Source organism: Ammospiza nelsoni, chromosome 26, assembly GCF_027579445.1.
Source record: "Ammospiza nelsoni isolate bAmmNel1 chromosome 26, bAmmNel1.pri, whole genome shotgun sequence".
Lineage (NCBI taxonomy): Eukaryota > Metazoa > Chordata > Aves > Passeriformes > Passerellidae > Ammospiza > Ammospiza nelsoni.
Window position 1 is genome coordinate 2940942 of NC_080658.1, and position 21886 is coordinate 2962827.

General features: G+C 49.3%; 1 protein-coding gene across 1 annotated transcript; it reads right to left on the reverse strand.

Moving 5' to 3' along the window:
- Positions 1–3522: 3522 nt before the first annotated feature.
- Positions 3523–21825, reverse strand: DNAJC7 (DnaJ heat shock protein family (Hsp40) member C7). Its single transcript, XM_059489211.1, has 14 exons — positions 21596–21825; positions 14205–14293; positions 13837–13961; positions 13637–13750; positions 13264–13338; positions 11291–11409; positions 9560–9713; positions 8074–8238; positions 6961–7052; positions 5430–5503; positions 4987–5133; positions 4598–4750; positions 4089–4151; positions 3523–3825 (listed from the first exon to the last, which is right to left on the reverse strand). The coding sequence occupies exons 1-14, from the start codon at positions 21823–21825 to the stop codon at positions 3788–3790; spliced, it is 1638 nt and encodes a 545-aa protein (XP_059345194.1). The 3' UTR covers positions 3523–3787.
- Between the last annotated feature and the right edge of the window lie 61 nt (positions 21826–21886).

Consider the following 21886-nt stretch of genomic DNA (forward strand, 5'->3'; position numbering starts at 1 on the left):
GGAAGGCCAAAGAGTTTCACATCAGCTCCCACAGTCATGCAGGGACCCAGAATGGCCCCACAGAGCCAAGGGCAGGGACAGCCACCAGCTATTGCCACCCAGCCCTGCCACAGCCACCCAGGGACAGCACTGCTCCAGGGACACGGCTGGCTGCAGCACACAGTTGTCCTGTTCCCTAGGGAAGAGGAGGGGAAAGGACAAGGCACGAATTTAAACAGGATGAAAACCATCCATTAGAAATAAGAGAATATCTGGAGTTATTAGTGAAACTGAGGAGGTCCTTTGGAAATGGCAAAGCAGCACATGGCCCAGCCCTGGGGCTGTTGGATGGCTGCAGGGCCAGTGTGGCTGGACAGACTCTGGCCCCAGCCTCCATCTCAGACACACCACAGCAGTGCCCACTCTGTGTCTCAGCAGGTACAGACAGTGGAGGGGCCATTCTATTCCATGGAAAATACTCTTGTACCTGAACAATTTGTCTTTCTCCCATTTCCCAACTTGCATTTCTGCATTTACAACAGCCAGCAGCGCTGGGGATCCCGCTCACTGAACACTCCCAGGATCAAAAGCAAATCAGGAATCAGGTACATTTCTGTGCAGCCAGAGCAATGAGGAGCCTTGAGAGGGTGGCCAGAACCTCCTGAATGGACCTCACAGCTTTCCAACCCAAACTATTCCATGATTCTCTGAGCATGGCCAGACAAAACCACATCCAAGGCAAAGCCCAACAGCCACACAATTCCTGATCTCCCTGCCAGAGCTGCAGTCCTGCAGCAGAGCCCTCACATGCCAGCTCTGCCCACAGCCACACTCACACACTTCTCTTCACAACTTCCCCAGAGAAGCTCTCGAGCTGCTCAGAGCATCCACTCCACACTCAGCTGCTGGAAAACGCCCCCAGCCTGGTCTGGCTCTCAGCCACAGCAGCTCTGCTCTTTCCAGGCCTTTCTAGAGAGCAGCAGCTCCCACAGCACCAGCCATTCCCCCTTGGAGAGCCCTGGCAGGAGGTGCCAGGCTGAGGGTCACACCAAAGAGTGTCCGTGCCACCACAGCACCACCTCTGCACCTCTCTGTGCTCTCTGTCCTTCTGGGACAGCATCACCTGAAGATGCTCATTGTGGCAAATCCCTGGGGCTGGTGGCACCAGGACGTGTGGGTAGCTGGAGCCCTGGCACTCAGCTTCCCTGCAGCTTCACACCCAACCACAACCCATGGACAATGTGCTGGAACCACCACGTGTGGAGGCAACACTCCAAGCAAAGCACAGCTGAGCCCATTTTTTGGAAAATGCAGATTTTTGTCTCCCCAAGCCGTGCTGGGACACGGTGGGGTCACAGTGCCACTGGACACTGCTGCTGCCCTGAGGTGCCAGGTGCCACCAAGCCCTGCTCTGTGCCAGGGGACAGGGACTGCACAGGGCATGGGGCACTCTGGGCTAGTGGAAGGTGTCCCTGCCCATGGCAGGGGTTGGACTTGGCAGCTTTTAAAAGCCTCCAAGCCCAACCCATTCCATGGTGCTGTGCATTTGCCTTCACCTTGATTCACGTAACAACGTGCTGTAGAAAGTCTTGGCACTCACCATATGAATATTGAACTACATTAAATCATGCATTCATGTACAGGTTATAAATAGCTGCTGTATACATTTCCTCTCCCAGAAGCAGAGCCATTCCACTCCTGTGCTCCAAGGAATGGGCTCAGGCAGCTTGGAGAGAAGGGAGGGAGCTGCTCACACTTCCCTGGGGCAGGGGAAAATGAGAATAAACTCACTGACAGACACAGAACATGGCTCTGCTCAGCAATGGGAGACTGAGAACAGCCCAAACTGTACAGTGACATCAACACACACACACACACACACACACACAGGACCAGATGTCATGGAACCAAAATGCCACTAAACTCTTGTAAACTCAGATTACAGTGCCAGGAAAGCTGGGGAAGGAAGCATCAGTGTGCATAGACCAGTATTTCAGTTCCCCACGTTTTCACCATTTCAGAGCCTGGAAAGTGCCAGGACCCAGCTGCTCTTGGGTCCATCCCTCACACTGGCGTGAAGGACTTGAACAAACGTGGGAGAGTCAGGTTTTGAAAGCATTACTCAGCACTGGTTCACTTAGAAAGCTGAGCTTCAAACGAGTTGTAAAATATTCTAAATTTAAGCCCTTAAATTTTCCCTCTGTTGAAGCAGATTGTCAAGAATCCTGACCAAACACCACAGCAGGACCACGACACCATGGAATTCACCGTCCCTGTCCTGCTGCAGGGAGGGAGGAAGACAAAGAGGTGCCATTCCCAGTGACCACCTGGTGCAATGAGCTCCCTGCAGGGTTTGTTCTGCTGTGGGGAGGCAAAGAATCACTGGCAGGTTCTCTCAGCACAGCCCTGCATGCACAAACACCCATCCTCTGAGCAAACTGCAGCCTCCAACAGCCCCACACTGGCAGGGTGAGCCCAGGACCCCCAGGCACAGCCCCTGTGCCCCTTTCTGAGCCCAGGACCCCCAGGCACAGCCCCTCTCTCCCCAACACCCCAAACTGAGCACAACCCCTGGGCCTGACAGCACCAAACTCCAGAACCCACCAGAGGAGCTCACACAGGACCATGCTGTGCAGAGAAGGGGGGATTCCAGAAGCTGAGTTCTCTCCCAGCTGATATTTTGCTGTAAAATCACCTTTTAGGTGAAAATCAAACTGCTACCAGGCAGTGCCCCACACCAAAGCCAGCAGGACACAGCTCATCCATCCCTCCAGCTCCTGCCCTGACACTGCACAAGAGGAAAGCACAGACTGCCAGCTCAGAGCTGGACTTTGCATTTTCTTGCTGCTTTGGAGGAGTAAATCACTGCCAGAGGAAAACCACACAACCAGGATAACTAAACACTGCACATCCCACACCACCCACCATCCCTGCCTGGAATTCACCTGGCATTGAAAGACTCACCCATGGCATGGATCAGTGACAGGAAATCACACATCAAGCTCAACAAAAATCAAGTTTAGCACAAATATAAAATATTCAAGTGGATTAATTTAAAAAAGTACAGTGAAGGAATTCAGCCCAGAGCAAATTCAAAATTCCCTTAAACAGGACAATCTTGGGAACACAAAGCCCTTAATTCCAGCTGCATCACAGGGAATTCTCACATAAGCTGCTCTTGGAACTCTAAGCAGCATTTCTCTGATACAGAATTGTAAGCTCACATGTTATCACAGAAGTTTAATGCCCAAATGGGCCTTGCTGGGAGAACCATGGAAAAAAAAAAACCACAGAAATAAAAAGAGCCAAGAAGCCAGGCTTGCACGTGAAATGGGATTGTACAAAACTGGATTGAGCCTTGGCAGTATTTCCAAAAGATTAAGATAACTTACAAGTTACTCCAAACCTTGGACATGCTGCTTTGGAAGCAACCAGAAACAAACCAGGAATTCTTTCTCCCTCACACATGTGGAGATTCTGGGAAGATTCCAGGAAATCCTCTGTGTTGAGGGGCAGAAGCAGCTGAAAGCACGGGCCAGCATGGAGGGACCAAAAGATTCAAAGCTTTTATTTTTTTCAATTTTTCTTTTTTAATAAAGTTAAACAGTAAAACAAAATTCACAAGCCTTCCCCTCCCAAGCTGGTTTCCTCTTCACACACACAACACACAAACAGAGGCTCCAACCCAGAAATGAAACTGCTCTAAAGGACAACGAGACGTGATGGAGGAGGAGTCTGGGGCTGTCCATACTCGAGGTTAAAAGAAGCAGATCAGGTATGTGTGGTTTGATTTGTGTTTGTTTGCTTCTTAGCCAAACTGGAAAAAGAAATTACCAGGCCCAGAAGCTGAAAAAGAAAATGGAAAATAATCAGGACTTTTCAAATCCCAATAGGTGCAAACCTAAGGAGCATGTGGATGGCCAAGGTCACAGCTCCAAAATGAAGAGTCCCCAAGTTTGGGGTTTGGAACCCAGAAGAATCAGCTGAGACAGCAGGCAGGACTTGGAAAGAGATTTGTGCAACTGCCAAATGCTCTCCTCAAGCAGCACATCCACTGGGAGCCCCAGGATCTGTGTACTCACAATTCCAGGCTGGAACATCTCACCCACCTTCAAAGCTGAAGCCCCCTGGCCCGCTGAAGAAGGCCTTGAAGATGTTGTTTGGATCAAATTCTACAGGGAAGAGAAGGAATTCATGAGTTGCACAGCTAAACAACCATCACATTCCCTCAGTTCAGGAGCTGTCAGCTCACTTAGGCTCCAGAGTGTCTCAGAAGAGGACTCAGGGCTGGCTCCAGGGCCATGCAGCGACCACAAACAGGTAAAGCAGAGAGAACCTGCCGTGGGACAGCCCAAGGATCTGCACAAGCAGCATTTAGGGACTCACAATGACCCTATTTCCCATATTCTGTGACAGATTTCTGCCCACCAGCTGAGCCAACACCCACCAGTGCCCCAGCTGCTCCCAGCTAGAATCACTCAGTTCATCCCAACTTTTTGTAAGAGACTAAACCAAATCAATTCATGGAACCATTCCCAGCAGCAGGCTTGCTCTAGGGGTAAGGCAGACTCTAAAGGGTTCAAGGCTGCCATGGCAGAGGATTGTAAAGAGCACTGACCTCCCATGTTTAATCCATCCTCCTCCAAGTCCTGCCCACTGTCATAGCGAGCCTTCTTCTTGGGATCTGACAGGATGGTGAAGGCTTCACCAACCTCCTTAAATTTCTTCTCCTCTTCCTTCTGTACCTCTGCACTTGCTCCACTGTGTCTGTCTGGGGATGCACAAACAAGCAGGAAAAAACTTTTAATTTTCAGTGCAAATGGATAGTGTTAAACACTCCCAATGTTAATGTTTCATTTTCAGTGCAAATGGATAATGTTAAACACTCCCAAGCTCCTGCTCCAGATCTGTGGGCTCAGAGCTGCTAATTCCCAGGAATTCCCTCTTCCACACCCATTTCTGCCTCAGTGCTGGCTGCACAGGGCACACAGGGACTGCAGGGGGTACCTGGATGGTGCATTAGTGCTCTTTTCCTGTAAGCTTTCTTGATCTCATCTTCTGAGGCGTTTTTGTTCACCCCCAGGATTTTGTAGTAGTCTTTCCTTTTGCTCTTTTTCAGTTCCACCTGTGCATTCTTTAGGAGCTGCTTGTGTTCTGGAAAGGAGCACAACACCAGAGGGGAGGAGTTATTCCCATCCCTTGTACTTCAGGACACTCAAAATGCAAGGGGACAGTCAAGACAAGAAGCAAAACCAGACATTCTGAACCCACACACAAGGTGAATTATCACTTCTGAATTATCTCATTCAGAGCTGGGAGAAAAACCAGACCACAGACAGGGATTTCCAGTGATTCTGAGGGCCTTTCCAAATTGTCCTGCTGGGGACAACAAAAAAATTGCCAATTCAGGGAAATCTGTGCACACACACACAGAGTGCTTTTGTGCTCACCTTTTGTTTTCTCTGTCTGATAAACCTTCTCATAGTCTCTTACAGCATCTTCATATTGCTCTGTGTCCATGTAACTGTGGAAAGAAGCACAGGTGGCCACGGTGTCCCTCACAGGAACATCAGAAGGGGTTCAGTAAAGGCTGTGTGGGTGGATGTGGGTTAAGGGAAATGCTCTGGACTGCAGCAGCTCAGACCTCAGAGGAGCCCTGACACTTGTGGGAAAGCCTGTCACAGGAACCTGCACTCTGGGCTCCAAAGGGACACTGAAAACTCCTTTGGCAGCAAAAGTTGTGCTTTAACAGCCTGATAATTCCAACATCCAGCTGCAGGAACTGATCCCAGCCAGCTTGAGGAACAGGAAGCTGGTGCAGGGTCAGGGCTGGCACAGAGCTGCACACTGGCAGTGCTGGTCAGGAGTGACAATCCTGGCACCTCTGAGGGACACATGTCTGTCTGTCACTCCTCAACCTTACTCACACATTACCAACTCAGCAATTACAGAGATGGGAGGCTGGAAAAGATTGATCCTGAAGGTCTTTTTCAATCTCTTTTCCAACCACTGTAAATTTGCAGACATGGAGAGAGAGGGGCTCCATGGCACAGAACACCTATAAACAGTCAGTGTCTATAAACACAGTAAGCTGAGTCAAATCTTAGAATAAATCCTCCCTAAATCCTGTTCAGATCAGACATAAGGAAGAATTTCTCTACTGAAAGGGTGGTCAGGATTGAAACTGGTTGCCCAGGGGGTTGGTGGAGCCACCATGGGAACATCACCCATTGCAGGAGATGTTCATGGAACAACTGGATGTGGTACTCAGTGCTCTGGTCTACTTGGTAAGATGGAAACTGGTGAAAGGTTGGTCCCTTTGCACCAGGCAGTGATGAGGGAGGGAGAAGGGATTGATTCACCAGAACCAAACTATTTATTGAATTTAAAAAAGCCCAGAACCTGGTGATTTTACAGCCCCATTTTCACCACTTACAGCCTGTCTTGCCTGCTGGGTTTCTCATGGATGATGGAGGGAGAAGGGATTGATCCAGAAGAACCAAACTATGTGTTTGGTTTAAAAAACCCAAATCCTGGTGATTTTACAGTCCCATCTCCACCACTTACCCTGCAGGCAAGACAGGCCTTCTTGTGGATGATGGAGGGAGAAGAGACTGATCCAGCAGAAAGGCAATGATGAGGGAGGGAGAAGGGATTGATCCAGCAGAACCAAACTACATATTGAGTTTAAAAAACCCCAGATCCTGGCAATTTTACAGCCCCATCTCCACCACTTAGCCTGCAGGCCAGACAATGATTTTGGAGGTCTTTTCCAATCTAAATGATGCCATAAATCAAGAGGCAGCGCCAGATGCAGGCAGGCAGGAGAGGCCAGGGAGAGCCATCCCCATCTCCTCAACACCATAAGGAGGAAGAGGAATGAATTCGGGGGTGAGGCCCTGCTATTCAGTCAAGCTCCAGATTTGTGATCCTGTCCCTCAGAGCTGCCCCCAGAGGTGCCCAGGGCCAAGGTGCACTCACCACTGTGCCCTCCTCAGGTAGGCTTTGACATAGGTGTCATCCAGCTTCACCGCGTTCGTGCAGTCGTCGATCGCTTCCTCGAGTTTCCTAAGCTGCAACATCACACACAAGAGTGAACCCCCCACACATAACAAACTCTGCACCATGACCCCAGGCTAAGGAAAGTGTCAAGAACCTGGGAAAATCTCACTGTTTTCTCTGTCTCTATCTAAGTTTTTTTTTTCTGATTTCTCACAAACACAGAGCTTTTGTTCACTGGGGAAAAAAAACCATCAGAGGCTTGGCCAGTGACATGGCAGAGCTGTGTGGTGTTTCTGTGTAAGAAATGCACTCAAAACCAAGGGCCTTCCTGATAACAACCCCAATTCTGTGTCCAAACTAATTCCTGGGCAGGAAGATAAACCTAAAAATATTTAAAATTTAGAAATATTTAAAAGAAGTCTTTTAGAAAAAGTGTTGTTTGTTTTCAGACACAAACATGTCAGACATGCATTATGTGGGCCTCCAGCTCATCCCACTTCCCAGGTTTTGGGAACAGTCTCTTGACCAAGTGGGGGTGTCTGGGGAAGCACCATCAACATTGAGGCAGCTGAGGAAGAAAAATGCCTAGAGGACACAGGGTGGGAATTGGGAGCACTGTCACATCACTGGCTGTTTCTCTGGACAGAGCAGGACTAAAAATCAACAGCAAAGTGGCACGAGGCTTTAAATTAGGTCTTTTTTTCTTTGTTTAAAACATAAAAACACAAAGCAAGGCATGATTTACAAAAAAGAATAGGAAAATAAATCTGTTCATTCCTGGGAAGGAAACAAACAGAGACAGGGCTACTTTTTGCTGACTAAGATAAGGCTGAAGCACGTCCCTCCTCTCCCTCCCACTCCATGCAGCCCAAGTATTTGAGTTTTGTTTCTGCAGGAGTTGTTTCTGCTGCCTGTTGGGAACTGCTCCAAGTGTTGTGCAAGCACAAAGGCCTGAAACACTGCCCATGGCCTCAGAGATGCAGCTGCCCAGCAGCCAGGGGAGCCTGTGCTCTCCAGAATAACTCATCTGTGGTTTCTCACTGCCATGCTGAGGGATTTGGAAATAAACACCTGCCACAGAACACCCCTTACCTTTGAATTAACCGTCCCTCTGTTGCAGTAGAGTTTGGCATTTGTTTTGATATTATTTGGGTCTATTCCTAGTGCCTCTGTGTACAGTTCATACGCTAGTTTGTAGTTGCCTTTCTTGAATGCTTTATTCCCATCTTCCTTCTTCGCTTTAAGTGCTTTGGCATTCTGAAAGGAAACACACCTGGGTAAGGACACGAGGTCAGGGGGCCAAGCACCTTGTTCTGCCAGACAAGGGTCCTCAGACACTGATTTCACTGCTTTTCTACTCTGGTTTCACACACTGCTGCAGGATACAAATCACAGCCTTGCAGCTGAAATGATCTCACTTTGCCTTTCCCCCAAGAGAAGCACTAAGGAACAGCCAGTGCCAGTTCCAGGCATCCTCCATAGGAAAAAGGCTGCCTGATTTTTAAGGAGAGAACATAACAGTGCAGTAAATTTATGGATTAAAATAAAAGGACCAGGAGTTCACTTTTTGAGAGCATATGAACAGATTTAAAGTCAGTCAAAGAACTACACCAGGGAAGGAGAAACACAGAGGAACAGTGTTAAATGAAAGTCAGGGTATTGGCCTGGATATTGGACCTGAAAGTCAGGAGTTCCTTTAAAACCAATTTATTTGGTTTTATTGCTCTGTCTGACCAGGGATCAAAGAGTGAAGGGGAGGCTCCTTCAAAATATCCCAATCTGCTAAGAAACAGTTTTTAAGAGCTTGGCTTTATCTGAGGCAGCAGCTGGCTGTCTTTGGGAAGGGTTGGACATGCTGCCTGCTCCTGGAGATCTGGGAAAGCCAATTGTAGTATTTGCTGGGTCTCCAGGACAAAGGAGGAATTGAGAATCTGACTCCATGTTGTTAGAAGGCTAATTTATTATCATATCATATTATAGAATGCTATACTAAACCTATACTAAAGAATAAAGAAAGGATATAGACAGAAGGCTTAACAAGATATAATAAAACACTTGTGACTGCTTCCAGAGCCCTGACAAAGCTGAGCTGTGATTTGTCATTAAGTTAAAACAATTCACATGAAACCAATCAAACAACCACCTGTTGGATAAACAATCTCCAACCCACATTCCAAAGCACCAAAACACAGGAGAAGCAATCAGGTAATTACTGCTTTCATTTTTCTCTGAGGCTTCTCATCTTCCCAGGAGAAGAAATCCTGGTGAAGGCATTTTTCCAGAAAATATGACAGTGACAGCCAATGATGAGGGAGGGAGAAGGAATTGATTCAGCAGAACCAAACTATGTGTTGACTTTAAAAAAACCCAAATCCTGGTGATTTTACAGCCCCATTTCCATCACTTAGCCTGTCTTGCCTGCTGGGTTTCTCATGGATGAGGGAGGGAGAAGGGACTGATCCAACAGAAAGGCAACAATGAGGGAGGGAGAAGGGATTGATCCAGCAGAACCAAACTACGCGTTGGGTTTAAAAACCCCAAATTCTGGTGATTTTACAGCCCCATTGTCACCACTTACCCTGCAGGCAAGACAGGCCTTCTCATGGTCAGGGGCCATCCTGAGGGCCTGCACAAAGAACTGCACGGCCTTCTCGATGCAGTCCTCGTAGTACAGGCACAGCCCGCGCACGTAGAGCGCGTCGGCGTTGGTGGAGTCCATCCTCAGGATGTCACTGCAACACAGAAATAAAGGACATCTTCCCTGCTCCTGCTGCCTCCTGACATCCACAAGAACCTCCCTCCACCGAATACCTCCCTGTGGTGTTTTCTGGGCACCAGGAGGAGGAGGAGGAATGAAGGAATGTGACTCCGTGTTCTTAGAAGGCTAATTTATTATTTTATATTACATTAAAGAATTATATACTAAAACTATACTAAAGAATAGAGAAAGGATACAGACAGAAGGCTTAACAAGATACTAATGAAAAACCCATTACTCTCTCCAGAGACCCCAATTGGTCATTAAGTCAAAACAATTCACATGTTGGATAAACAATCTCCAATCACATTCCAAAGCAGCAAAACACAGGAGAAGCAAATGAGATAATATTATGTTCCTTTTTCTCTGAGGCTTCTCAGCTTCCCAGGAGAAGAACCCTGGGCAAAAGGGATTTTTCAGAAAATATGACAGTGACAGTGCCCAGTTATTTTAACAAGTCTGTGGTACAGGTAAGGTAAAGAAGCCTCCTTGAGCAGGATGGCTGATTGTGAATGGGGTCTGGATGCAGCTTCCTAGGAAGATTTATGGGGATAAATTCACACATTCCCTTCTCATCACAACATTTGTTGGACAATGCCCTTTCCCTGACTCAGAGATGGGGCAACTGAGAGGCATTTAAAATTTTTAATTTTATTTATTTTATTTTCAGTCGCATGTGAAGGGTGAGACAATACAGCTGTTATAATTCACATAACCACAATGAGAAGCCAACTGTTTCCTAATTACAATATATTATAAGTGTTTCTTGGCCTATCAGCTTTTGCCACACCATGCTGTAAATGCCTTAAAGCCAGTCATCTAAAATTACTCCTCACGGCTCCTACTACAATGCATCTTTCATAGTTCTATTTCTCCAAAGTATCCAGTCTTATTTGCAAGGCCATCTTTTGAAACTTTTTTCTAGCTCCATTTCGCTCTCACCAGTATCTGTCTCAAAGCTTTTACAGTTTCTCAGCATTTCTTGTCTCAAAGCTTCCATGTGGATGGAAACTTTTGTCAAGCCCTAAAAGTTCTCTACAAATCCATTTCCCATAATGTGCACTAAGTGTCATGGACATATTTAATGAAAAATCCTTTTGACAGGATTTTTCTCCTGAGAAGCCTCAGAGGAAAAGAAAAACAATAATTATCTGCTGCTGTGGAATGCAACAGGTGCATCTTTGATTGGTCTCATGTGGTTGTTTTTAATTAATGGCCTATCCCAGTCCAGCTCTCTCAGATTCTCTGGTCAGTCACAAGATTTTATTATCACTCCATTCCTTTCCTTTCTAGCCTTCTGATGAAATCCTTTTCTTCTATTCTTTTAGTATAGCTTTAATATATAATTTTCTTTTAATATAATAGGTATCATAATAAATCAGCCTTCTGAAACATGGAGTCAAGATTCTCATCTCTTCCCTCATCCCGTGACCCCTGCGAACTCCACCACACGCTAAGGAATATTTGTATTTTCTATTCCCTCACTTATTGCAGGCATGGAGCCAGGATTGCCCAGCAGGTGCCCCTCATGCCCAGCCCTCAGACACTCACCTGGCCACAGACTGTGCCTCGGGGTACCGGCCCAGCAGTGCCAAACACTCGGCCTTGAGGATTTTGAAGCGGTGACAGGCAGGAGCGAACTCCAGAGCACGATCCATGCAAAACACAACCTGGGGTGGGAGAAACCACAGCCCTGAGCACAGCAAAGAGCCAAGGGCCTGCTCTGAACTGCTGGCCCATGCTTGAGGTTTGTGATTGACCAGGAAGGTGAGTGCAGACACCCATCTCCACTGCTTCTTCAAGTTTCCTAAGCTACAACATCACACACAAGAGAGTGAACCCCACACAGAGAACAAACTCTGCACCATGACTTCAGGTGTGAAGAATCTGGGAAAACCTCACTGCTCTTTCTGTGTCTCCATCCAGGATTTTCTTTTCCAATTTCCAATGCTGGAGACACATTGCATTGGAAAATTTTCCTGATATGTTTTTCAAATTGCATACCTTTTTGTAAGGTTGTGCTACTTTCCTGATATGCTTTTTAAAGTGCATACCTTTTTCAAAGGTTTTACTATTTTCCTGATATGTTTTTCAAAGTGCATACCTTTTTCAGAGGTTTTGCCATTTTCCTGTTATGCTTTTCAAAGTGCATACCTTTTCCAAAGGTTTTGCTATTTTCCTGTTATGCTTTTTGAAGTGCATACCTTTTTCAGAGGTTGTGCTGTTTTCCTGATATGTTTTTCAAAGCACATACCTTTTTCAAAGGCTGTTCTTTGTGTGCCAAGGTCTGAGGCACCCGCTGTGTTACTGTGACAGAGCACTGCACAAGACTCAAGAAACACCTGTAGGAAGTTCATCCCTTTAACCCTCTTAAACTGCAAGCCCCAAAGAAAGGGCCAAGAAGGACAATCCTGTCCCTGTTTCCTGCAGTATAAAGCCATGGGGAGGGACAGAAATTCAATAGGCTGAGACGGTTTGGACTGGACAAAACACAAAAAAGTACAGTGCAAGGACTGATCTTCCACTGGCCTGCCAGCCATGGGCAGGGTGAGCTAATGGGTCTTTTCCATGCCTGCACTCTGGTGGGGACATCTGTGCAAGAACAGGGCATTGTTCCCCAAGGTTCATCTGCTCCTCAGCCCGTGACATCACGGCCCTGCCAGAGCCAAGGGCTCCTGGGTGAGGCAGGAGCAGCTCTCCAGAAACAAAGATCAAGTTTCATGTCAGTGAAGTGGGACTGGGGAAGTGAGGGACAGATGCACATGCCCAGGCAGGGCAATTCCTACACAGGAAATTCAGATTGATCACAAATCCCATTTGCTCCTCAGAAACAGGTGATACAAAGCTGGGATTTACCCTTCCAAAATCTTGAGCTTAGCCTAAGAGTGACCTGAACAATGAGCTCAATGTACTGGACAATCTCTTTTCTGGGATAAATCTGAGCCTTACATGCATCCATTGCACAGAAACAGTTGCATGAGAAGTGCTTGGTGCCTTTCAGATTTCATGCTGTCATTTCTTGTTCTATCAGCTCAGTACCAGCTGCATCCTGTTACAATCCTTGGGAAGAAAGATTTGGAAGCTGTAAGGAGAATGGCCCATGCAGATCTGCATTCCTCCTTGTATGACCCTCACTGGCACACAGCATGTCTTTTTTTAAATTTTTTTTCTTTTCTTTCAAAGAGTTGAGAAAGAATTCTGGATATGCATTTCAGGAGCAAAGTGTGATCAAATGCTGCTGCTGACAAAATCTGTCTCAAATAGCTCAATCATGACTCCACTCACCCTGCAAAGCAAACAGTGACAGAGGGTTGGCCTGAGCCAGTCACCTCCTCATTTGTCATTGCTCAGGGAGCACGAGCTTTGCCACTTCCAGAGCTGAACAATTCACCAGCCAGCCCTGCTCCAACAGATGTGGCACAGCACCTCCCACACACCCAGCCAGGAAACAGCCACACACCTGCCTGGGCCATGTCAAACACCCCAGTTTTTAGATAAGACCACAGCAAACAAGTTAATCTCACCTTCCTGAAATCCCGTTTCTCAAAATCCACTTCAGCTATTTTTTCATACTCAAGCACAGTCGTGGCATTCTTCAGCTGAAAGACAGAACACACCAGTGCTGCAGGACAGTGTCTGCTCTGAAATGCCACCAAGCAGCATTTGAAAAGCCAATCCCTGAATGCCAGAGCCAAAACTACTGCAGACCATGGACCAATACTGCAGATGACATGAATGCTTTTGCCAGCATTAAAATCAGTTTGAAATAAAGTGACTGAACTGAGAATCCAGGAAAATGTACCCTGTGAAAGAGACACAAGGCCAGCTGCCTTGCACCACTCTCCATTTCTCCTTTGGCCAGCTCCTGGGGACAATTCAATCTGGAGATCCCCTTACCTCCTGCTGTGCCTGGGTATTTTTATGATCCAGTTCTAGAACTCGTTGAAAGCAGCGGCTGGCAGCCATGGCATTCCCTAGGGAAAGGTGGCACTTCCCTTCCCGGAGGTGGCCCTGGGAACACAGGGAAAAGGGATCTGCAAGAGCTGTGACAGGTGCAGAGAAGGGGCTGAAAGAGGTGCCTGAAGCTCTCCACGTACCCGTACAAAGCTGTCGTCCAACCTGACTGACTGCTGAGCATCCTCCAGCGCTTCTCGGAACCTCCCCAGCATCATGAGCGTGGCAGCTCTGTTCCCATAATAACTGGCATTATTGGGACACGTGTCTGGAGAAAATGCAAGACTCATTAGCAGTGTAATGCAGCAGCTGGACAATTTGTGGCACTTAAGAACATTGGCCCTGACTGGCATTATCGATCTGGTGACATTTCCCAAGGTAATTAAAGCAGGCAAGAGGTTTTCCTTCAGCATGTGCTGTCAGAAACCCCACTGGTGTGTTTGAAACCAGCAACCAGCTCCAGTTTTAGACATGCTGTTGAGTAAAGATTGATATTATCAGCTGTCCTCACCTATGGCTTTTGTGTAGTAGTTGAACGCTTCGTTGTAATCTTTCTTGGCATAGTATGCATTTCCCTGCTCCTTGAATGCTTCTGCTTCTCTGAAAGGAAGCAAAACAGCACATTTTCAGAAGAACTGAGCACCACACAGATTGTGACCATGACAAACATTTGACCCCCATGTAGTATAACTGTTTAATGTCCCAAATTGAAGCTGGTTCTCCTGAGATCTCCTCAGCACACACTGCCCAGCACACCCCACTTCCTGCTGGCTCCCAGCTACTCCACCTGGGATAGTCAGGGATATTTCCTGGCCAAATTTTACAGGGATGCCAGAGAAGCCTAAAGGCACCTTTGAGTCCCCTCAGAGTCCAGCAGAACTCCATGATAGGGATTTCATCCAACAGCCCCCTCCTGCAAGGGGCTGCACCTCAGAACAAAAGAGACAGGGCTGCCTCTTTCAGGAGTCCCACATACTTCTAAACCAGAGCCAAGAACAATTTCCACATTCAAAAGATAGCTAAATCAGAGAAATATGGGTACAAGCCTGCAACAGAAGCCTGGCACTGCCTTGGCAACAGGTCTAGAAATAGTCCTCACACTCAAGAGCAAGCATTTGCAGAGACAGTTTGGGACATTTAAAAACACACAACATATGGTTTGAAGCAGCTTCCCTTAAACTCTCGAAAGCAAAGCTTCCCCTGAGGGAAAGCAATGCCCTTCCCTTCCCTCATGTCCCTTCAGCCTTTCACCTGCACAGGGCAAGAGGGAGAGCACACCACAGAGATGGAACAGCAAATGTCAGCAGTGCTCAGCAGGCTGACCTGGGAGAGAACAAAGGCAATTGTGTTGGAACAAGTTCCCATGTTTTCAGCCTTGCTCAGGCTGCCATTGGCCATTCCCACACAACCACCTCATGCAGGGCTTGTTTTCACTGAGCCATCACAGATTTCCCAGCTGGCAGAACAATGGACACTGGGAGCTGGCAAATGTGCTCTTCACTTTCAGTTTTAAGTTTTGCTGTGTGCTACACCCCAGCTGAGTCCAGCCACAGCCCTGTGGGAGTTAAACCCTGGGAGGGGATGAGCTGGGTAAGAACTGGGGCAGAGCAAGAGGTAGCACACACCCACTGCCCCCCAAGGGCCTTGTCCTGGCTCCTGGGTCAGCTCCTCCCATTCCTGCTCCAGAAAATGATGAAGAGATGGGAAACTGCCATCCCTGCTCTGCCCCAGCCCTCCCAGCATCACACCTGAGGCAGGTGCTGCAGCCTGGCTTTTCCTCAGGAGCCAGCACCCAGCAGAGCTGCACTCTCCCAGCCACACCGATGTGCCTGTGGGATGGATCCATATCACAAACTCTGCATGATTAAAATGTTTCCAAACACAACCACCTGTTTTGAATATTACAGATCAAATATCTGAACACAGTGGAAAAACCACCCAGCACTTGTGCACTTTTGGAACCTGGGCAGTAAAGGTTCACTGTCCTCTTGTTTCTGTAATCACAAATAGAAAAGAAAATCGGAGATCCTATGAAAGCTCCTTCCCTCAGGTCTGTGTTGTACAGTCTACAGAAATGGGTGAACAATCTTAATGGTAGAACTCACCTGAGTCACCACCACAACCTGTCCAGCACACTGGGCTGAATCATGAGTTCTTTTATCTATTTTACCTGTCCTGTCATGAGGAATTACCATCAAATACACACAGCTAAAGGCTGGCTGCCAGAGCACCCCATCTGCCACAAACTGCTGGGAAAATTGGTTTTGCCAGGGTTATGTTTTCTTTCTCCCAATTTTCAGAAAGCACCGGCACTTTGAGATGCCAGAGAAACACTCCCACACAGAGATTGCTGTTTTCTACTCTTTTTTATTGGTCTGTTTTCCTTTTGAGCATTTTAATACAGATCAATGTATCAACAAGTCACAGTGCCTGGGGTGACAGTGGCAGAAAGGAGAGCACAGGTATTTCTGCTGCTCACATGGCCTAAGGCTTAACCATGAGGATGGTGAAAGCAAATCACCTCCAATGAAGATTTTGAAAGCAAATCACCTCCAACGAAGATTGGGAAAGCAAATCCCCTCCACAGCATGAAGGCAAAGGACCTGCTGGAGCTGTCAGGCTGGGCTGGAGCTCCAGCACCAGGACAGGAGCAGCTCTGCCCTGCTGTGCCCTGATGACATCCAGAGCACACAGCCCTTGTTTACCATGGCTCTGGCTCCAACAAGGAGAACTGCAGCCCCTGATCTCACTGGGGATTGTTTCAGCCCAACAGATGCTGTGGTCTGAATGAGCTCATTCTGCCTCCTGCGCTGCTGGGGCCTGCACTCCCCACTTGCTACTTTTGACACTGAAGAAGAATCGTGCTTTGCTGAAACACACCCCCAGCTGAATGGGTGTCTTTGTGACAGGGCTGGTGTCTTCACTGGGCTGCTCCATGCTGGACACAGAAACACAGAGGAGCTGCACCAAGGAGCTGGGTAAGAAGCTTGTCTTTCATCACCCACAGGCACAGGAGAGGCTGGTGGGAGTGACTCTTCTTGTGAGCAAGGCAATTATTTTTTTTCTCTTTTATGGCATTTCTCAGCATGTCTAATACTTGAAGTACTTTGGTCCCAGTCACTCAGAGAACCTGCCACCATGGAATCATTTGAGCTGGAGAAAACCTCTGAGATCTTAGACTCTGATCACCACCTTGGCAACCAGACCAGAGAGCACTGAGTGGCATGTCCACCCATTCCTTGAACATCTCCAGGGATGGGAACTCCAACTGCTCCCTGGGCGATGTCTGACAACCCTTTCTGAGAAGAAACTCCACCTGATGTCCAAGCTGAACCTCTCCTGGCACAGCTGGAGGCCGAGGAATTGGAGCAGCAGCTGCGTGCGCTGCCGCTCCCGCGCACACCCGAGCTGTGAGGATGGAGAGGGGAACCAGCACAAGGCTCCTTCTCCTCCCTGTGCCCTGTGCAAGCTCAGCCCCTGCTCGTTCCCAGCACAGCAGCTCTTGGAGAAGCCATCCTGCACACAGTGACACAATCCCACGCTTGCCTAACAACTCCTGCCTCCTCCTCAGAGCTTCCACACGCTGCCCCCGCTCGAGTGCCGATCGTGGCTTCCACCTCCCACTCCAGCTCCCCATGAGACTCCTGCAGACACCTGATTTTCTGCCATGGGAACCTTCAGGGATCTGTAAGCCAGCAGATCTTGATCCAGGTGTGCTGGCACATCCCTACCAAGGCAATACCACTAGGGACAGAAATCCAACACCTAGGCAGGTGGCAGAGTCACCATCTCCCAGCTCTCCTGACCTTCACTCCCACTTCACTGCCTGCCTCCATTATGAAACAGTGCAAAACCCTAAAATAATCAGCATTTAAGGAAGTCTCCAAAATCCTGTCCTGACCAAGTAATCTTTCCTGCTATGCTCTGGCAATTTTGTGCAGTTCCTGCAGAGGATTTTCCATCAATAGGATATGGTGCCTTTATCAGGCATTTTTTGGGGGTGAAATTCCACCCAGATTCTCAGCTGTCAGATGTGACTCAGCCGCTGGGGTAAAATAAGTTGGATGATCTCAATTCAGTTTACGGCAGGCAGATGTCTAGAGCTTAAAATTAGCCATCATGTTTGCCCCTGGACATACAATACCCTCCCCTCCCTTCTTTCAGGACTTGGAAGAGCAACAAAACACTCCCTGTGCCAGAAAGATACACAGAGTGCACTTCAGAGACCTGTCCTCAGGTGGGGTTTGACACTGAGTGAGGATTTAGGCATAAAGGAATATGTATTTACATATATAGGAATATATTACATATAATTAAATATATAAAGGAATATATATTTACAAATTCCCCATGAGGGGCAAGCACTGAGCTCCTCTCTGGTGACCCCAGGGAGTGGCTGGAGCTGGGTGAGGGAGGGTTGGGTTGGATTTTAGGAAAAAGATGCTTCCCCCAGAGGGTGTGTGGGCACTGGGACAGGGCAGTGGTCACACACACTGGTGTGTGACAGGCTGCTGAGCCCTGCTGGGCAGAGCAGAGCTGATTCCTGGCACATCAGCTCCCCCCAACGCACAGACACCGTGGCAGAGACTCAACACAGCCCCCAGCTTGGAAATCCGAGTGTGGACACACAAATCTCTACATGGATGGGCCAAGGACTCAAACATGGAAATATACAATATATAACAAAGGGCTGCCTTGTGCCTCTCAAGAGCAGAGCTGAACCTGAACCCTCAAGGTGCTCAAACCCTCAGAACGTTCCCCATAACCGAGGGCAAACTCAGAAGGCCAAAAGAGCCACAAGAACCAAAATACGCCCCAAGAAATGCAAGGATTGACCCAAACCTTCCCTGCAGCCACGAGTGAGAAGAGCAGGCGAGCCCCAGCTTTAATTGTGCTGTTATGTAATTCCCAGAGCTCAGAATTAACCTAATTCCCAGCAATGGCCCCATCCTGCCTGGCAGGGCCACAGTGTAACTCCTGTGAAAATCCATGGAAGGCTCTAGAATCAGCCCAAGACTGCTTTTTTTTTTTGAAGGAAGCAATTCCTTTGGAATGAAGGAAGCCAACCAGTTTAAGAATTCCATAGGAAAAAAACTGCATCTACATTACTATTCACCTCAAAGAAGCACATTTCATGTTAAAGAAATAGGGTGAAACTGTAGGTATGGATCACCTTTCCCTAATGGATAAAGCAACTGCCTAAGTTAGATATTCAAATACTCTGCAGATGTACAGGGAAGCAAATAATTACTAGAGTACCTTCTGCTGCCTCTGGTATGATCAGGAGATCATAAAATAATTCCAGACGAATAAAATGGGCTGGTTTATCACCTGGGAAGTCCAAGTGCCCATTTACAGGCAGAACAGGAATAGGAAAGCCATTTCCAGGTTATCCAAGAATGACCTGGTGCCCCTCAGGTGATCCACCCTCTCCTGCCAGTGCTGCCCCAAAACTGGCCAGAAATTACATCTATCCTGGAGGAAACTCACTGAGATGCACCTGGAAAAGCCTTTTGGTGCTCAGCAACACCTGATAAACTCCAGGTAACACCTGCAGACCCGGCCAGGCCCAGAACCTCCAGGACACTGTGGGTCACTCCATGCTCATCACTTTGCTGTGGGAAATGTCGATGCCCCCACAGAGGCACCAACACATCCCAGAGGCTCTGCAATTTCCTAACAGCATTTTCCTGGCAGCTGGAGGTTTTTCAAGAAAACAAAGCTTCCATATGCTCCAGTGCTGAAGAAGGAGGAGAAAGATGCAGCCTGGAGCATGCACGGGAGCCAGAACCCAGAGGTGCCAGGGAGATGACAAGGAAATTCTCCCTGGCAAAGCTCCAGGGGCCCAAGCTCACAAAGCAGCTGGGAGCAGGGAAAAACTGTTCCCATGGGTGAGAAACCTTTGAAATTAATAAAGAAACAAGGGAGTTTTTAGGGGTGGCCCAGTCCAGCTCATCAGCTGCTCAGCACTGGTGCACTAAAGGATAAAATTAACACAATTACATCAACACTTTCTGCCAGGACCCCAACAATCCATGAGGCAGCAGCAGACAATAATTATCCTGTGACCACACTCCATTCCTGTGCCCCGGACACCCTGGGAGCCCTCTGGCATGTCTGCAGCTGCTTCAGGGCATTAGTTACAGCCATTCTGAAATGCAGATCTTGCCTTTTGCTCGTTTTCTAACTTTCCAGTTTTATTAAGCCACAGCGAACAGAGTTGTGTATCTGGACAAAGGTGAGTCCTTGAGCAAAGTATCCGTATTCTACTCCTAAATGGAAATAACAGAACATGGAACCCTCATTGCTGAATTATCATGAGGATTCTGAAAAGGTTTTCCTTTATTTTTGCTGATTTTTATGGGAGTGAGCACAGATACACCCTCAAAGGCTGCACCACATCAGTGTGTCCCATGTGAAGCTCACCCAGCTCTTACCTGGCCAGGGATGTTTCACAAACACCTGACACCTCCTGAGGCTCCAACTCCACTCCCCAATACAAACAGTTATTGCTCTGATCTTCACAAGAGCAACTGAGCTACCACAGTGAAACACAAAGGGCAGGGGTAGGGAAGAGGTCAATGTACAGAACTGCAAAGAAATCAGAATGAGCAGGGCTGGTTCCCCCAGAGCAACACCAAGGAATCAGCTCCTGCCCTTATGGATCCATTTCAGCAAGGGAAAGGTGCAACATTCCCAAAAGAACATGAAATAGAAACATTGTGATAGCACCTAAGGAAAGCAGGAAGGGAGAAAGGAGCTGGAGGTCACTACCTGCAGACAGCTGTGCCTTCAGCCAGGGTTTTACCTCTGAATTTCCACCATTTCAAACAGCACATTTTGCTTGCCCAGGGGCAGGAGTGCTGTGCCCACACAGACCCGTCCCAGCCCCACAGGCTGGGCGATGCCCGTGCTCTGCCAGCCCCAAGTGCCTCCTCAGCAGCTCCTCCTCTCCTGCTCAGCAGGATCTCCCCAGGGAGCGGCTCCTCAGGCCTCAATTCCACAGAATCCCTCTAGCCATCAATGGGAGCCTGAAACCACCACTCCTCAGAGGTCACTTTTGGTTTTGTTTCCTCTTCTTCGTTCCACTGAATCATCTTCCAGATCAAACGCCTCGGGCTCCTCCAGGAACAGCTCTTTCCTTCCAGGGGGATGAACCCAGCACCTGGCACTACGGAAAACCAGTGGAGCCTCCAGGACTGGGACATTCCCACAGCTCACTCACTCCTGAGAGGAAAATGGGCAGGAAAGGTGGGGATCCCACCTCACCCTGCCTCAGGTGACACTGGCAGCTCTCCGGGGCACGGCCCGGACAAACCGGGAGCTCCGGGATGATGGAGCACTCCCGTTACCCGCAGCAAGGCAGGACGGAGCGGAACCCACAGATTTCAAACGGAGCAGAACCGGGGCAATGCGGTGACGGAGCAGCAAAGGGCTCAGGAGTTTGGAGCCTCCCCTTCCCACGAGTTTAATCCTTCCCCGCTCAGCGAGGGGGAGGACGCGCTGCCCGACACCGGTGCGGGTGTGTAGCCTCGGGTGCGAGCCGCATTGCTGGCGCACCCCGGTAACGGGTGGCTGCTCTAACCCCGGGAGCTCACCGGGACACACCGGCACCGCACCGCAAACCCGGCGGCGGCTCCCGGGCCCCGCCGCGTGCGGCCCGCGGCTGTCACGGCCCGCCGGGCCCCGCTGCGGAGCGCCGCCGCTGCCGGCCGGCCCTGCACACCGGGCTGTGCCCGCGGGGTCCGCCCGGGCCGGCACCGACCGCAGTCCCCGGGCGCGCTCCCGGCCCTGCCGAGCACCGCGGGCCCGGGCCCTGCGGCACTGCAGCCCCGCCGGGCCGCGGCCCGCCCACCGGCAGGGACAGGGGCCGCCCTTTCCCCGCCCGGGCCGCCGCTCTACCTGCGCGCCTCCTCGTCGCTGTCGGTCTCGCCGGGCCCGTCGGGCGCCGCCATGACCACATCGCACTCGGCCTCAGCCGCCGCCGCCGCCGCCATCTTACCGCGCGGGGCTGGGCCGGACCGGGGCGGGGCGGGGCGGGGCGAGGGCCGGAACGGGCGGGATCTCCGCCGGTAGGGCGGGGCGGGGCCCGACCGGCAGGGGGCGCCCGCGGAGGAGCGCGGCGGCGGCATCGGGAGGGGCCGGTACCGGGAGGGAGGCGGAACTCCACCGGGGGTGGGCGGGGCCTACACA

Excerpts from the sequence above, each read along its gene's own strand:
- DNAJC7 (XM_059489211.1), bottom strand. The coding sequence starts at position 21,825 with ATGCCGCCGCCGCGCTCCTCCGCGGGCGCCCCCTGCCGGTCGGGCCCC. Across the intron at positions 9,714-11,290 it reads GAGGCACAGTCTGTGGCCAG|TGACATCCTGAGGATGGACT; the intron begins GTGAGTGTCTGA and ends TCTGTGTTGCAG. Across the intron at positions 5,504-6,960 it reads TACCTGAGGAGGGCACAGTG|TTACATGGACACAGAGCAAT; the intron begins GTGAGTGCACCT and ends TTCTTTCCACAG.